At 35.8% G+C, this 18,264-nt stretch overlaps 1 protein-coding gene across 4 annotated transcripts in view; it reads right to left on the bottom strand.

The window, feature by feature from the left end:
* Positions 1–18,264, bottom strand: part of LOC113925637 (A disintegrin and metallopeptidase domain 3-like) — a 129,469-nt gene that overhangs the window by 23,213 nt on the left and 87,992 nt on the right. For all 4 annotated transcript variants that reach the window (XM_027600136.2, XM_027600135.2, XM_027600137.2 and 1 more), the window contains exons 17-18: positions 10,391–10,477; positions 8,608–8,722 (exon numbers count right to left, since the gene is read on the bottom strand). In XM_027600136.2, coding sequence (XP_027455937.1) covers positions 8,608–8,722; positions 10,391–10,477 — 202 coding nt within the window. The remainder of the gene's footprint in view (positions 1–8,607; positions 8,723–10,390; positions 10,478–18,264) is intronic.

The following is an 18,264-nucleotide window of genomic DNA, read 5'->3' on the forward strand; positions in this document are numbered from 1 at the left end:
GAAATAAAATTTGAATAGCCAAAGAAGTCAAACTGTCTTCACAGATGACATGATACTTTATGTGGAAAATCCAAAAGATCCTACCCCCAAATTACTAGAACTCATACAGCAATTCAGTAATGTGGCAGGATACAAAATCAATGCACAGAAATCAGTTGTTTCTTATACACTAACAATGCAACTATAGAAAGAGAAATTAGAGAATTGATTCCATTTACAATAGCACCAAAAACCATAAGATACCTCGGAATAAACCTAACCAAAGAAGTAAAGGATCTATACTCTAGGAACTACAGAACACTCATGAAAGAAATTGTAGAAGACACAAAAAGATGGAAAAACATTCCATGCTCATGGATCAGAAGAATAAACATTGTTAAAATGTCTATGCTACCCAGAGCAAGCTATACCTTCAGTGCCATCCCAATCAAAGTGCCAATGATATTTTTCAAAGTGCTGGAACAATCCCAAAATTTGTATGGAATCAGGAAAGACCCCTAATCACCAAGGAAATGTTGAAAAAGAAAAACAAAGCTGGGGGCATCACGTTGCCCGATTTCAAGCTATATTACAAAGCTGTGATCACCAAGACAGCATGGTACTGGCACAAAAACAGAAATATGGACCAATGGAACAGAATAGAGAGCCCAGATATGGACCCTCAACTCTATGGTCAAGTAATCTTTGACAAAGCAGGAAAAATATGCAATGGAAAAAAGACAGTCTCCTCAATAAATGGTGCTGGGGAAATTGGACAGTTATATAGAGAAGAATGAAACTCAACACTTCCCTAACACCATACACAAAGATAAACTCAAAATGGATGAAAGACCACAATGTGAGACAGAATCCATCAAAATCCTAGAGGAGAACATAGGCAGTAACCTCTTTGACATTGGCCACAGTAACTTCTTTCAAGATATATCTCCAAAGGCTAGTGAAACAAAAGTGAAAATGAACTTTTGGGTCTTCATCAAGATAAAAGCTTCTGCACAGCAAAGGGAACAGTCAACAAAACAAAGAGGCAACCCACAGAATGGGAGAAGATATTTGCAAATGACACTACAGGCAAAGGTCTGATTTTAAGATCTATAAAGAACTTCTCAAACTCAACACCCAAAAAACAAATAATCAAGTCAAAAAATGGGCAGAAGATGTGAACAGACAACTTCTCCAAAGAAGACATACAAATGGCTAACAGACACATGAAAAAAATGTTCATCATCATTAGCCATCAGGGAAATTCAAATCAAAGCTACACTGAGATACCACCTTACACCAGTTAGAATGGCAAAAATTGACAAGGTAAGAAACAACAAATGTTGGAGAGGTTGTGGAGAAAGGGGAACCCTCTTGCATTGTTGGTGGGAATGCAAGTTGGTACAGCCAATTTGGAAAACAGTGGGGAAGTGCCTCAAAAATTTAAAAATAGAGCTACCCTATGACCCAGCAATTGCACTCCTGAGTATTTACCCCAAAGACACAGATGTAGTGAAAAGAAGGGCCATATGCACCCCAATGTTCATAGCAGCAATGTCCACAATAGCCAAACTGTGGAAAGAGTCGAGATGCCCTTCAACAGACGAAGGGATAAAGAAGATGTGGTCCATTTATACCATGGAATATTACTCAGCCATCAGAAAGGATGAATACCCAGCTTTTACATCAACATGGATGAGACTGGAGATTATGCTAAGTGAAAGAAGTCAAGCAGAGAAAGTCAATTATCATATGGTTTCACTTATTTGTGGAACATCAGGAATAGCATGGAGGACACTAGGAGAAAGAAGGGAAAAATAAAGGGGGGGAATCGGAGGGGGAGATGAACAATGAAAGACTGTGGACTCTGAGAAACAAACTGAGGGTGTTAGGGTGGGGGTGGGGGGATGGGTTAGCCTGGTGATGGGTATTAAGGAGGACATGAACTGCATGGAGCACTGGGTGTTATATGAAGACAATGAATTGTGGATCACTACATCAAAAACTAATAATTTATTGTATGGTGACTAACATAAAACAAAATAAAATAAATTTTTTAAAAAAATGATATAATAAGTTTTTACCATAACTGGCACTTACTTTTATTTTTAAAATTTTTTGTTCTTTTTAAATTTTATTTTAATTTCCTTTTTTATTCAAGTATATTTACAGTGTTAAATTATTTTCAAGTGTACAGTATAACAATTCAATAATTCTGTACATTAGGGCTCATCAAGTATACTTTAATCCCCTTTAACTATTTCACTCTTAAAAAACAATAATAATAAACTAGGTTAAATTTTCATATTACTTTTAATATTGACTATATTAATTAGAAAATAGATATTCCCCTAAGTGTTATGAAGGCATTATGGGAAATTGGGAAAATCAATGAAATCTCGATTTAATTAGTCAAAGGAAATAAGCCAGACAACTAAAATACTATAAACTAAATTAATGAATCAGAATTACCACAAAAACAAACATGAGGATATTAAACACAAATGAATTTAATGCCCCCCAAAACAAAAACTCATTAACTTTAAAATGCAGACACAATCCAATTATGCTATAAGAAGTGGTTTACCCCAAAAAAAGTGACTCAGGATGTTTCATGTATTATAGAAAATTGGCAAATATATTCAAAAATATTGAAATTAAGCAAATATGTAGCAGGCTTACACTATGGTAGAACTCAATACTTTTCAAGTTCTCCTTCTTTGTCTCATCCATTAGAGATCAACTCTCCATCAATTCACCTTAACTAAAAATTATGTCATATTAGGAGTGGAGCTTCCTTATGTGCTTAATTACTCCTAAGGCTGATTTTTAAAAATGGACTAATCATTACTGGATTAATTGGGCAATATCCATTATTCTAAGGAAGAAAATAAGGCTTCCACTTTGGTCAAGATGAAATGTTTTCATTAAATGGTGCCAAACTAGTCCTGTATGATAAAATTATAAAACAGGACAAAAGACATGAAGGAAATTATTTCTGGAAGTCAATAGGAAATGCAAAACTTTATCTGAAGGAAAGAAAACATGGCATTGATTTTATGAAAATCCAATTCTACCTATATACAATTTGTTGATCTCAACACAGAGAATTGAAGTCCTAGGCAAAGTACAGCATTCCCACCGAGTGAAGAAGGCAGAGGAAAGAATTCACAACAGTTGAAAAGGCTAGTCTCTGCAGGGTGTGGCACTGACAAGAAAGATGCTCTGTAGATTAGAGACAGTAGAAGTGTTAAGAGGGAGCTTCCCAGCAGTTCTTGGCAAGAAAGATAAGATATATATATCTTATATATTAGCCTAAAGCTAATTATACAGCTGATTATTGAATTGAGAATGGAAAGGAGATACCAGAGTTGGAGCACTGCTGGAAAAGAGCATCAAGGAGATCTCAATTTCTTCACATCCACATTAACAAATGTTGCCTGTATTTTTTATCATGATCATACTAATGAGTGTGAAGTAGTATCTTATTGTGGTTTTAATTTTCATTTTCCTAGAATGTTTACCATCTTTTCATGGGCTTATGGCCATCTTCTATGGAGGTGTGTTTATTTAAGTCTTTCCTAATTTTATTTGAGTTATCTTTTTATATGAATTTGTGTTCTTTATATATTCTGAATACAAGTCCTATATGAGATATAAGATTTGCAAATATGTTCTCCCATTCTGTAGTTTGCCTTTCACTTTCTTGTTGTATCATTTGCAGCACAAAAGCTTTTAATTTTGAGATTGCAGGAGATGGCAGCAGTGTGGGAAGATCCTAGGCTTGCATCATCCCACAATACAACTAGATAACTATCAAATCATCCTAAATACCCCAGAAATTGATCTGAAGATAGAAAGAACAAACTCCACAACTAAAGGTAGTAAAGAGGCCACATTAAAGAAGGTAGGAAGTATGGAGATTTAACTTCAGAGAGAAATGGATCATGGCCATTGTGGTGGTGGGGGTGGGGGGAGCCACAGTTGAGGAGAAAGGTGAGAGACTAGCACACAGGGAAAGTGAATTTCCATAGTAACTGGCTTGGAAAGTGAGAGGGCCTGAATTTCATGAGTTCTTGCAACCAGCAGGACTTAAAGCCTATAGTTTTAAAGGTCAGTATGTTTAGCTCTGGGAGAGTCCAAAGGCATTGGGGCTGCTCTTAGAGAGAAGGCAGGGCAAACAGCCCACAGACGTACAAAATGGAAACAGTGATCTGAAGAATGCCTGGGGCACACAGTGGGAAGCTTAGTTGCTCATCTCTGAGCATTTTCCAGAGAGGCACCATTAATAGAGAGGCCCTTCTGGGAATAAAGGAACTGGCAAATACCATTTCCCTCCCCAACCCTCAGCATAAACACGGGGCCATGTGCAGAACCAGCACCAACACTTGTTACCTAACTGGCTTATACAAAGCCTCACTTTCTTGTGATCTTGAAGAAATGCCCTTCCCACTCATGCTTGCCTCAGTCCGAGCACAGTGGCCTCTTTCTTCAGAAGATCGGCAAACCCCTGCCAACAGCTTGTCTCCTGATCCAGGAGTTTTGCAATCAGTGGCAGTGACAGGTCTCATTTCACAAGCAGACCAGAGCACACCTAGTTAAAATGTGTCACATTCAGGCCAGGGACCAAACACTGCACACAACAGGCAAAGAGAGCTTCTGCGGATGACTGGCCTGAAGGATAAAAGTGGCCAGCAGAACACATGCAGCACACATTGGAGATACTCCTAGAAGTGCCAGGCCCTGAAGAACAGAGAGACACTAAATTTCAGGGCATTACAAGACTTCTTCTTCATAAAGCCCTTACCTTCAAGAACAGGAGACATAGCTGGCATTCCTAACACACAGAAACAGGCACAGAGAATTAAACAACATGAGAAGACAGAGGAATTTGTGCCAGATGAAAAAACAGGACAAAGTATGGCTGGAGATCTAACCAAAACAGATATAAGTAACATGCCTGATGGAGAATTTAAAACAACAATCATAAAGATACTCACTGGATCTAAGAAAAGAGTAGAAGACATCAGCAAGACCATTAACAGAGAGATAAGAAATAACATAGCAGAGATAAAAGGCTCAATAAATGAAATGAGAAACAGAGTTGATGGAATGAACAGCAAGGCTGGAACAAGTGGAGGAACAAATTAATGACCTAGAAGACAGTAATGGAAGGTAATCAAGCTGAACAAAATAGTTAAAAAAAAAAGAATTATACAAAACTAGAATAGACTTCAGGAATTCAGTGACTTTGTGGCTTCATCAAATGTAATAACATTCATACTATAGGAGTCGAGTCCCAGAAGGAGAGATAGAAAAATGGGTAGAGAATTTATTTGAAGAAACAATAGCTGAAAACTTCCCTAATCTGGGGAAGAAAACAGATATCCAGATCCAGGAGATACAGAAGACCCCCAATAAAATCCAACAAAAGTAGACCCACAACAAGGCATATTGTAATTAAATTGAGAAAATATACTGATTTAAAAAAATACTAACAGCAGCAAGACAAAAGAAGAAAGCTACATACAAAAATATACCATAAGGCTATCTCAGCATTACTTTCAGCAGAAACTTTCCAAACCAGAAAAGAGAAGGATGATATATTCAAAGTTCTGAATAGGAAAAACCTGCAGCCAAGAATACTCTATCCATCAAGGCTATCATTCAGAACAGAAGGAGAGAGAGTTCCCCAGACAAACAAAAACTAAAGAAGTTCATGACCACTAAACAAGCCTTGCAAAAAGTATTAAAAGGGACTCTTTGGGTGAAAAGAAAAGACCAAAAATGACAGTATGAAGGTAGGAAACACAAAAGTAGTAAAAATGAATATTTCTATTAAAAAAATCAGCCACATCCAACTCTTGGTTTCAGCTCAGGTCATGATCTCAGAGTCATGAGATCAAGCCCTGCGTCAGGCTCTGCTCTCAGTGCAGAGTCTGCTTGGGATTCTCTCCCTCTCCATCTCCCTTTCCCCTGTTCTCTTTCTTTCTCTCTCTAAAATAAATAAATCTTTGAAAGAAATCAGTCAAAGAACTCACAAACTAAAGAATGTAAAATATGACACCATATACCTAAAACATGGGGAGGAGAGGAGGAAGAATGGGTTCAAACTTAAATAACCATGAACATAATATAGATCACTATAATGCAGAAGATGTTATATACAAACCTAATGGTAATGACAAGTCAAAAACCATTAATATATGCAAAGAATAAAGAGAAAGAAATCCGAATATATCACTAAAGGTAACCAGCAAACCATGAAAGACAGAAAGAAAGACAAGATAGTATTAGACAAAATCCTCAGAAACAAAGACAAAACAAGTAATAAAATGGTGATATCTATGAATAATTACTTTTAATTTAAATGGACTAAATGCTCTAATCAAAAGATATAGGTGATAGAATGAATAATTTTAAAAAAAGACCCATCTGTGTGTTGCCTACAAGAGATTCGTTTCAGACCTAAAGACACCTGCAGATTGAAAGCGAGAGGATAGAGAAACATTGAACACACAAATGGATGTGAAAAAGCTATGGTAGCAATACAATATATAAGACAAAATAAACTTTAAACAAAGACTATATTAAGAGACAAAGGAGAACACTACGTAATCGTAAAGGGAACAATCAGAAATAAAACAAGGTATCAAAAAGTACATACAGGGCGCCTGGGTGGCTCAGTCGGTTAGGCGTCTGCCTTCGGCTCGGGTCATGATCCCAGGGTGCTAGGATCGAGCCCCGCATGGGGCTCCTTGCTCGGCGGGGAGCCTGCTTCTTCCTCTCCCTCTGCCTGCCTCTCTGCCTACCTGTGCTCTCTATCTCTCTGTCAAATAAATAAATAAAATCTTAAAAAAAATACATAGAAACAAATGAATATGAAAACACACCAGTTCGAAACCTTTGGGACACAGCAAAAACTGTTCTAAGAGAGACGTTTATAACAATAAGGCAAGAAAGTAGCAAGAAAAATATCAAATAGAGGGAGGAGTTTAGATGGCAGAGTAGTTGGAGGACTTTATGCTTGCCTCCTCCCTTGAACTCAGCTAGATAATTACCAAATAATTCTAAACACTCAGGAAATTGATCTGAGGACTGAGACAATGAACTGCACAACTAGAGGGAGAAAAGAGGCCCCATCATGGAAGTTAGGAGGTGCAGAGATGTGATCTGAGGGAGAAAAGAATCATGGGTGCTGTGGAGCAGAGGGAGTCCTGATCATGGAGATAGGAGAGAGAGAGAGAGAGAGAGAAAGTAGCATGCAGGGGATTGCACAAGAAAAATGCCTCCCTGAAACCAATGACTGGGAAAACAAGAGGAGCTGATTATCAAAAATTTTTACAGGTCAATGGAGCCAAAAGTCTAAGTTTTAGAAGTCTGCATCATCACCAGGGCAAAGCTGTAGTGAAGATAATATGGTACTGGCATAAAACAGACACAGAGATCAATGGAACAGAATAGAGAACCCAGAAATGGACCCACAACTCTATGGTCAACTAATCTTCGACAAAGCAGGAAAGAATATCCAATGGAAAAAAAAAAAACAAAACAGTCTCTTCAACAAATGGTGTCAGAAGTACTGGACAGCAACATGCAGAGGAATGATAATGGACCACCTTCTGACACCATACCCAAAAATAAATTCAAAATAGAGAAAGACCTAAAATGAGTCTAAGGATACAATTGAATTACATCTTTGAACGGCTGAAAGTAAAAATTATCAATGAAGAATTCTACTTCCAGTGAGAATACACTTCACAATTTAAGACATTTTATAAAAATATTTTAAAGACAAAAGCTGAGAATAATTGGTCACCACAAGGTGTGTGTGTGTGTGTGTGTATACATATATATACTTTTTTTTAAAAGAAGTTTTTCAGTGAGAAAGAAAATGACCCACATGGAAATATGAATTTGCTGGAAGATTTGAAAAGTCCTTGAAAATAGTAAATGGATGGGTAAATGTAAATATTTATATTAAAAAATCTTTAACTTTCCATTGGCTGTTTAAGGCAAACATAATAATGTATTGTCAGGTTTATATAAACATATATGCATAATTACAAAAGCACAAATGATGGAAAGACATTAATGGAATTATATTCTTATGAGATTTTTACATTATAGTATTTAGAACAAATGAATATGCTATGAAGGGCATGAACAAATGTTCATGAATGTTCACCAAATAAATTTAAAAATGTTTCATACCATCTACTATCCATATGCTGTGGTTATAGATTTTGTTACTTTTACTTTTCAATAGTATGGTCATTTGAAAGATACCACTAGCACATTACAATAGTTAGCATCCTTGGAATATACAGAGTATATAATAAAACTATCACCTATTCTGTAATTTAACCATACTTATCTATAAAACTCTGCTGTATAAACAGAAATGTTTCGATTGACAGTATGATCTAGAGCTGTACTGTTTAATATAGTTGCCACTAGCCACAAATGGCTACTTAAATTTAAATTAAATAAAGTAAAATAAAATGGAAATTTTAGTTCTTTAGTTGCACTATTGACATGTCAGGTGATCAACAGCCACATAGTCAGTGAAGACCATTTCTATAAGTACAGAAAGCTCTATTGAAGCACACTGATCTAGATACTAACTCTCTGGATACCAAAACCCATCATCATAACTTCCTCCTGGTGATGATGGTGTTGGTTCACAGTTTGGAGGAGAATATCCAACATCACAGTGACAATTAAGCAAATTATTGCAAACCTAAAACCAAAACCAAACAAAAATTAGAACATTTTAGGTACAATGCAAAAGTTAAATGCATTATTTGTGACTGCTAGTCAATGTAAGTTATTAAAATATGATCACTTCATATATACAGTTTCTACTTTAATGTGGAAAATAATTTTTACAATAAAATGTAATATAATAAATGTCTTTGCAATATCTGTTCAATGTCATAGATACTTCTTATTTGTCTCTTATTTTTAAATAATAATAGATAGCATTCTGATACAATGAAAATGCCTTATTCTAAAAAGGCATAGAAATTATGAAGCTAGAAATTATAAAGTAATGGGAGTTGACATATTATAAATTGTGCTAGATTTTAAAAAATGCCTGTGATAAGAGCCAACTTTTACAAAAAATTGGGGAAAAAATGTAAAGGAAAAAGCTTTCTTAGCCAGACACAGATACCAAAATGTATTTTGCTAGAAATAGGAAGGCTAGAAAATATCTATAAATGTGATCTGGTGGATGAGTCAAAAGGGTCAGAAGCAGAACAGAGAATCTAGACATAGATTGATACAGAAATTAAATTTAAATTACATAAGAAAGGAAAAAAACAGAAAAGAAACCACTAATGTAGGACATGAAAGTTATTTGGAAGAAAATTTTGATACAAATCATGCAGGCAGGTCACTTTTTTCCTGGATAATTATATAAAATATGAAGCATCAATATGGCAGGAGACACTAGCCACAAAGTCAAAGCCAAATGCAAACTTGGAAAAATTTACAAAATTTCTACACCCTGGTAGATAATTTCACAATGGTTGGACAAATAGAAATGTTAAATGGCAAATATAAGGATACATACATGCTTAAGAACTGTGTCTTTATTTCTTAACTAAATGCAAATTAACAATAGATTCAGCATGTAAGAAGAAATTTTAAAAACTAAGAAGCTAGTCTGGCTAGAATTTGAGAAAATGCACATTTTCATTCATGATAGGTGAGAGCAAAAACTGGTAAAATATTTCTAAAAAACATAGTATTTGTGAAAAATTAAATGGTGCTTAAATTTTACCCATCAGATTTCATTGCTAACAATTTAATAAATCAGGTAATTGTGCAAAGGTGAATGTACAACGTCCATTACACCATTATTTACATTAGTTAAGTAAAAATTTGACATTATCTAAAAGTCCATTGGTAAATGAGTTTTCAAATATAGTATGGAAGACACATACATGGAAATAAACTGAAGCTATTAAAGGACAAAAGAGATCTGAATGGACAAGAAATTCTGCTCTCACAAAAAGGTTATAAGTAATATGTGTAATATAAATATATTAAGTGTGTTTAAACATATCAGTATATATACATTCAATTATAAGCAAAATGTATATAAGCATATATAAACATACATTTGTAATCTTCAGTAAACCCATTACCAAAATTTCATACTGGCGTATGTTGCATACTGCACTTTTGTACAAAATTCAAAGTTCATTAGCTCATAAGGCCTATAATAATCTGAACACATAAATCATATGTATATGTAATGGAATCCACTTTCCTTATTTAACCGTAAGTTTCCAAAAGAAATTTCCACATCAAATAATTCTGAATCTTATTACTATCCTGGAAAAAATTGCTGACATGGATTTTAAACACTATATGTAAAAATAGAGGAAATATTACATACCCCATGTCCACTGCAATTTTTTTCTGACTGACAATTTGGTCTATTTGGGTAGTCACTGGCTTCTCGGCAGATTCCAAGAAAACAATACTAAAATGTTAAAACAGCCAACAACAAAAATTTTAAATGTAAAGTCAAGAGTTGAGCAATTGTACTTGGTACAAAAATTAGATGCACAAGATAGGTATAAATACACACTCCCACATACATACACACACACACACACACACACACACACACACACACACACACACATGCATACACACCAGATGAATCTAGATTTCATGACATCTACTCCTTCTAATAAAAGAAGTTGGGAGTCCAAATGGCATGCTATTACACTACCACATATAAAATTCTGAGAATGAGATACTATTTTTTCCCCATGAGGGAGCACAGCCGTGAGTTTATTGGTACTAACTGGCATAAGAACAAATATAGTCAATTGTACTGACCATTTGTAATGAGCTAGGATCTGTCTTTGCATTTTCTATGCACTTTTATAATATATACTGATTGACCCTGTGAAGATGTTTTTATTCTCATTTTATATTTGCTAAAAATAAATGTTCTCTTTTAAGGTCATGCATAAGTTACCGACAGATCCAATATTCAGTGAAAGAACTACTTTAGTCACAAAGCCACATATTTATTGATCAATGCTAAATATCACTGTTCCTGTCATTTTTATATTTATTTCCAACATTAATGATAATATCTCTTCTCTTTCACATTAGCAGGGTGACCCTAGTGTAAATTATTTAATCCCTCCATGCCTCAGTTTATCCATCTTTGAATTTGGAATAGCAATTGATACCCAAATTTTTTTAAACTATAAGTTTGTAAAAAAATGTAGGCTATAAGGATGAAGCAATTTGTTAGACATAAAGGGATAAAAGTGATGTTTGGCACATAGTAAATGCTCACTAATACAAGATACTCTTTTAATTGTTTATTTACTTCATTTCTGTGTAGACTTTAAGTGCTTATTCCTCTATTCAAATTTTAATTTAATCTAAATATCTTTGGGGTATTTTCTAAGATTATCTGCTGGCTTTTCTCAAGTTATCTGATAGAATATCCACTATATGATGAATAGTCTTAAAAATCATTATTTTCTATTACCGTTAACCAATTATCATCATAAAGGAAAGAATATCATCTTGTTCATTAACTGTAAGTGCTCTGATGAAGCCAGCAAGAATAACAAAATATTGGACAAACCAGCATTACCTGTCTATAAAACCAACTTCATTCTAGTTCTCCTTAAACATTGTCATGAGGCAATAATAAACTAGTCATATTTCACTGGGTTGTCTATAGGGGAAAAATAATCCAGGAAAAGTTAAGACCCATGTTTCCGATAGTTTCTTTCAAGTAAACAGATCAATTTGTAGCTGGCTCTTTTGTAATGACAGCAAAAGCACGAGACACTATAAAAGTACTTAGCCCTGGGCAATGGGTGGGATGATGTTTTGAATATAATCTACAAGATTTCCTTCTTTGAACAAGAGACACAAATAGTGTCCCAGAAGCAATCACATCACGTTTCAAAGAAAAAACTACATATATATAAGTAAACACACATTTCCTAAAGAGAAATGTCTGGATTATGTAAGCATATTTTCTTATAGGCCCAGGTATGAGTAAGAAAAAGGCAGTTAATTTTATTTATTTATTCAATGATTAGCTTATCTAATTTTGGACAATTAAATGCCCCAAACATACCCCTCTTCAAGTTTAAAATGAATGTGCTGAGATGTGTACCCTATCTTAGATGTGTACCCTATCTAAGTGAGCTAGAAATCACTTCAATAAACTATTCTCCTGTTCTGTCTTGTAAATTAAAAAAAAAATCAAACTTTCTATCACATCTAATATTAAGCAAACTTGCATTGTTGGAATAATGCTTATCTCCATGCAGTATACTTTTTGCTCAGTGTATTACAGTATTAAATACATGTGTTTTATTTAAAATTTTATTATGATTAATAACAGAGACATATTTTTAATCATGTTATAAATAAGATATAAAGTCTCCCCTCTCTCCCTCTTTCTCTTCTTATCAAGATAATTTTTACAAAAGACCCACAGTTAATGAGAGTAAGGTAAAGACATCTTTCCTTTCCAACCACTCTGAAATCAACTGAACAATGTAGAGTAACAATGAAAATAAAGTATATCTGATGAATTTTTTAAATAACTACAGAATAATTCCAATTCAAATTCACAGACATGGCACTCACAATTGCTCCCCTTTTCCTAATTAATGTGAGTAAAGAAGAATTGGAACAAAGCAATTAGAAAAATTTAAGAACTTCCTGGGATTTCAAAATAAAATGAAGGCCACTGATGGATAAAATGAAGGGAGGAAGTAACCACATCAAATACAATGGTAAAGGAGAGAGACTGGTGCATCAGCCTCACAATGCTCTGGAGGATCTGCAGCCTTAGAGTAATAAGAAAAAGCAAAGGAAGAAGAGCCAAAAGTGCAGGTTGGGCAAGGAGGGAGTTAAAATGTGGAATTATCCATGGAAATGTCCACAAAACCACAGAAGTAGTTAGCTCTCATATTCACTACTCACCTCTCCTTTCTCTCAATTACAAAATACAGTCAACACAACACTTTTATCCCAAGGGAGAAAATTTCTAAAGGTATTTTGTTTCCTAAAGCAATTGAATTAATGATGATTATAGAATTTAGGCTTTTTAAGTGGTCTGTCCTCTAGGAGAGTCGCTATCCAATTAAACTACTGGAAACACCATGACCTAAATGACTAATTCCCAAATGAAGACTGTCATTTGACAAATCCTTGTCACATGGAAAAGGCTGTCAGGTTTTTTTTTTTAATTAAAAATAATGTAGGAGTAAAATGTCATGCCAACTTAAAGCTCCTACTGAACCAACTAGGAAAAGTCAATCTCCCTCCCTCCCTCACTTCCTCACTTCCTTCCTTCCTTCCTTCCTTTCTCCCTCCCTCGCTCCCTCCCTTTCTTCCCCTTCCTCCCCTTCTCTTCTCTTCTGTTTCCTTCCCTTTCCTTCCTTTCTCCCTCCTTTCTTTGGTATCCCTCCATGGGGACATTGGCCAGTTGGACATAGGCTAATGATCAGACTTTCCCAGGCAGAGAATCACTGATGGACAGATGGGTGATCTGTAATACAGGATAGTGAGACAAACCAGCATGGCAATCTACTGTGGCATTTATATGCTTAGTCCTCATATGGTTTTATTTCAATTGCTGTCATTATAATTGTATTTTCCCTGTAGGTAAGATGTTGTTCCACTCTCACTACTTTTTTTAAGATTCTTTATCTTAATTTTCATTAATTTAATTATGCTGTATCCTACTGTGAATTTTACTGGTTTCATCCTATATGATATTCTTACAGCTTCTTGCATTTTTAGGCTTATGCTTTTTGGCAAATCTGAAAACTTCCCAGGTATTATTTCCTCAAATACTTTTCCATCCTTAAATTATTTCTCCTATTCTTCTAGAATGAGACTGACATGGATATTATATCTTTTGTTATAATCTCACAGGTCCCTAAGGCTCTATTCATTGTTTTTCAGTCAACTTTCTGTTATTCAGATTGGGTACTTTCTATGGTTCTCTCTTCAGCTTTACTGATTCTTTACCCTGTCCCCTCCATTCTGCTCCTGAGCCTATCACTGAGTTTTATATATCATTATATTTTTTTATTTCTAAAATTCCTTTTGGTTCTTTTTTATGTCTTCTCTCTGTATGCTGGAACTTTCTATTGTATCTTTCTCTTTTTTATATTAAATGCTATTAGCCAACATATAGTACCTCATTAGTTTCAGATGTACTTTCTATTGTTTCATTAGTAGTTTCAAGCATGCTTGTAATTGCTCTTAAAATATGCTAATAATGGCTGCTTACATTCTTTGAAGTATACTGGTATCATCTTGGTGTTATCTTGCTGTCAGTGTTTTGTTTTGTTTTGTTCTATTTCAAGTTGAGATTTTCCTGGTTCTTGGTATGAAGAGTGATTTTTTATTGAAAGCTAGATATTTTGAGTTTTATGTTATGAGATTCTGAATCCTGTTTAAACCTGTTTTAACAGTTCCTGTTAGAGCTCTAGAGGGAAGACAAGGGGTATTGCCTCATTATTGGAGTAAGGTTGGAAGTCCACTAATACCTGAGATGAGAAGGGCTCCTCATTACTACAAGGAATAAGGAAGGACAGACACCGCTGGGCTTCTGCTCATACCACCCTGTGAGAGAGAAGGTAGGACCACAATTTTTTCTGTGTTTGGTTGAAGTAGAACAGTTTTTATTCAAAAGTTTACTGTTTGCTAGATTGCTCCTTTCGCTAAAGAAGTCAGGCTTTCCTTGATGGGACTTCTTTTTGTCTGTTCCATTCAGCATTTTTGAATTGCTAGCTTTTCTGACACCAGGCTTGGGATATATGAAGTAAAACTAAAAGGGAACTCATTGCTATGTAGTTCCTTGGGTTCTTAAGTTCCTGCCTAGTCTGCCTTTCTCTCTTCAGCTTTTAAAATCTTCTTATGTTTGCTTTACATATAATATTGTTTTTTTAACTGTACATAGTAGAAATGTATGTCTGGTGCATCCTTCTGGAACCTCAAATATCTAGCTAATCAATTTAATCATCACATAATACATGTATCATTATTTTCCTTTATATGTAACTGATTTTGTAGCATTAAAGAAATCTTTGAGTGTACCTGGCATTAAATTTTCTTTGAGCTTTTTATTAAAACATTTTGGTCTGCAATTCCTCTGAAATAATATTTTCTATTTTAGCCTAGAGGACAGTTTATCTATCCTGATACCAATACTGCAATGGTTTAATTGCTTTAACTTTACAATAAGTCTTGATATTTAGTAGTATGAATTTCCAGTTTCCACTTTCTTCTTTAAAATTACATTGTGGGGGGAGGAGCAAGATGGCAGAGGAGTAGGAGACCTGGGTTTCGTCTGGTCCCAGGAATTCAGCTAGATAGGGATCAAACCATTCTGAACACCTAGGAACTCAACAGGAGATCGAAGAAGAGAATAGCAACAACACTCTGAACAAAAAAGCAACCACTTTCTGGAAGGTAGGACATGTGGAGAAATGAATCTGAGGCAATATTCGGGAAGATAGATGGCAGGGAAGAGGGCCTCCATCAGCCACTCTGTCAAGTGATAGAGCCGTGGACCACAAAATCGGCACTTTTAGAAGTCTGCTCTGCTGAGGGACGTCACTCCAGTGGCTAAGTGGGGGGTGGAACCCTCTCTGGGACAGTGTGGTCTCAGGACCCTCGGGTCACAGGAAGAGCAGGGGTGCCTGAGTGTGGCAGAGCTCCCAGGTATCAGAGCAGGAAGCCAGCTGCAGAGAGGAGCCAATGAGTGGGCTCTCAGCTCAGGGTTGCCATAAACTGTGATCCGTGGCACAGCTGGGCCAGTGCTCCTCCAGCAGGGACCCAACAAGTGGCAGATCTGGAGAGACTCCCCTTCCTCCCCTAGGAGGAGTGGTGCAGGAGCACACCACAGGGATCTGCTGGGTTTGGAGATTCCAAACGGGGTTGGGTGCCAGAGAGAAATGCTCAGTCATAAGCTGGGTGAAGGAGGAATGCAGCCAGAGACTGGGGAGACAGGAGTGTTTGGCAGCTTTTCCCTGGGGGCACACTGAAGAGTTGGGCCCCTGAGTTCTCGGCTTCTCCAGGACAGAGATTGGGAGGCCACCATTTTCACTCTCATCCTCCAAAGCTGGACGGAAAGCTTGCAGGGAGCAAAAGCTCCCGAGAGCAAACCCGAGCACATTACTTAGCCCGGACCCAGCAAGGGCTGGGCAATTCCGCCTCCAGCAAAGACATTTGGGAACCACTGTAACAGGCTCCTCCCCCAGAAGATCAGCAAGAACAACCAGCCTAGACCAAGTTTACCTATCAACGAGAATGACAGAACTCCAGCACTAGGGAAGTACTGCACATAGAATTCATGGCTTTTACCCCATGATTCTTTTGTCTTTCAAAGTTAGTATTTCTTTTAACTGTCTTTTTTTTTATTTTTCTTTTTCCCTTTTCCAACCAACATCTTATCAATCCCTTTTTTTAAAAAATCTTTTATATTTTTCATTTTTAGAGTCATAGTAGTTACCCTTATTTTTGAGATATATATATATATATATATATATATATATATATGTAGTTCTCTCTTTAAAATTTTGGGATGCAGTTTCTTCTAACAGATCAAAATATACCCTAAATCTCTAGTCTATGGCTTTCTTCTAGTCTCCTGCCTGATCACATTCTCTCCCTTTTTTTTTTAATCCTCTTCTTTCTTTTTTCAACGAACTTATCAATTCCTTTTAAAAATCTTTTATAATTTTCATCTTTACATTCATATTCCATCCCTTCATCATAATAACCCTTATTTCTGTAAATATGTAAGTTTTTCTTTCTTTAAAATTTTGGGAGGCACTTTCTTCTAACAGACCAAAATACTCCCAAAATCTAGTATGTGGCACTGAACTATGCACCAGCCTGATCATATATGATCATATTCTATTTTCTTTGTTTTGTTTTTCTTTTTTTGTTTTTATCTTTATCTTTTTCTTTTTTTTTCCTTTTTCTTCCTTTCCCTTTGTTTTCCCACGGTTTCAGGTCTTTTCTGATTTATTTAGTGTATATTTTCTGGGGATGTTGTTACCCTGTTAGCATTTTATTCTCTCATTCATCTATTCTCCTCTGGACAAAATGACGATGGAAAAAAATCACCTCAACAAAAAGAACAAGAGGCAGTAGCGCCAGGGACCTAATCAATATGGACATTAGTAAGATGTCAGAATTAGAGTTCAGAATGATGATTTTAAAGATACTAGCTGGGCTTGAAAAAAGCATGGAAATTATTAGACAAACCCTTTCTGGAGAAATAAAAGAACTAAAATCTAACCAAGTCGAAATCAAAAAGGCTATTAATGAGGTGCAATCAAAATGGAGGCTCTGCTAGGATAAATGAGGCAGAAGAAAGAATTAGTGATATAGAAGACCAAATGATGGAAAATAAAGAAGCTGCTAAAAAGAGAGATAAACAACTACTGGATCACGAGGGCAGAATTCGAAAGATAAGTGATACCATAGGATGAAATATTAGAATAATTGGGATCCCAGAAGAAGAAGAAAGAGAGAGAGGGGCAGAAGGTATATTGGAGCAAATAATAGCAGAAAACTTCCCTAATTTGGGGAAGGAAACAGGCATCAAAATCCAGGAGGCACAGAGAACACCCCTCAAAATCAATAAAAATAGGTCAACACCCTGACATCTAATGGTAAAACATATGAGTCTTAGAGACAAAGAGAAAATCCTGAAAGCATCTCGGACAAAAGACCTGTAACCGACAATGGTAGAAACACTAGATTGGCAACAGACCTATCCACACAGGCCAGAAAGGAATGGCATGATATATTCAGAGCACTAAATGAGTAAAATATGCAGCCAAAAATACTGTCTCCAGCTAGGCTGTCTTTGAAAATAGGAGAGATAAAAATCTTCCAGGAAAAACAAAAACGAAAGGAATTTGCAAAGATGAAACTAGCCCTACAAGAAATCTTGAAAGTGGTCCTCTAAGCAAAGAGAGAGCCTAAAAGTAACATAGACCAGAAAGGAACACAGACAGTACACGGTAACAGTCACTTTACAAGCAATAATACAATGGCACAAATTCATATCTTTCAATAGTTACCCTGAAACTCAGTGGGCTAAATGCCCCAATCAAAAGACACAGGGTATCAGATTGGATAAAAAAAACAAGACCCATCAATATGCTGTCTGCAAGACACTCATTTTAGACCCAAAGACACCCCCAGATTGAAAGTGAGGGGGTGGAAAACCATTTACCATGCTAA

This window comes from Zalophus californianus, chromosome 2, assembly GCF_009762305.2.
Source record: "Zalophus californianus isolate mZalCal1 chromosome 2, mZalCal1.pri.v2, whole genome shotgun sequence".
NCBI classification, from domain to species: Eukaryota; Metazoa; Chordata; class Mammalia; order Carnivora; family Otariidae; genus Zalophus; species Zalophus californianus.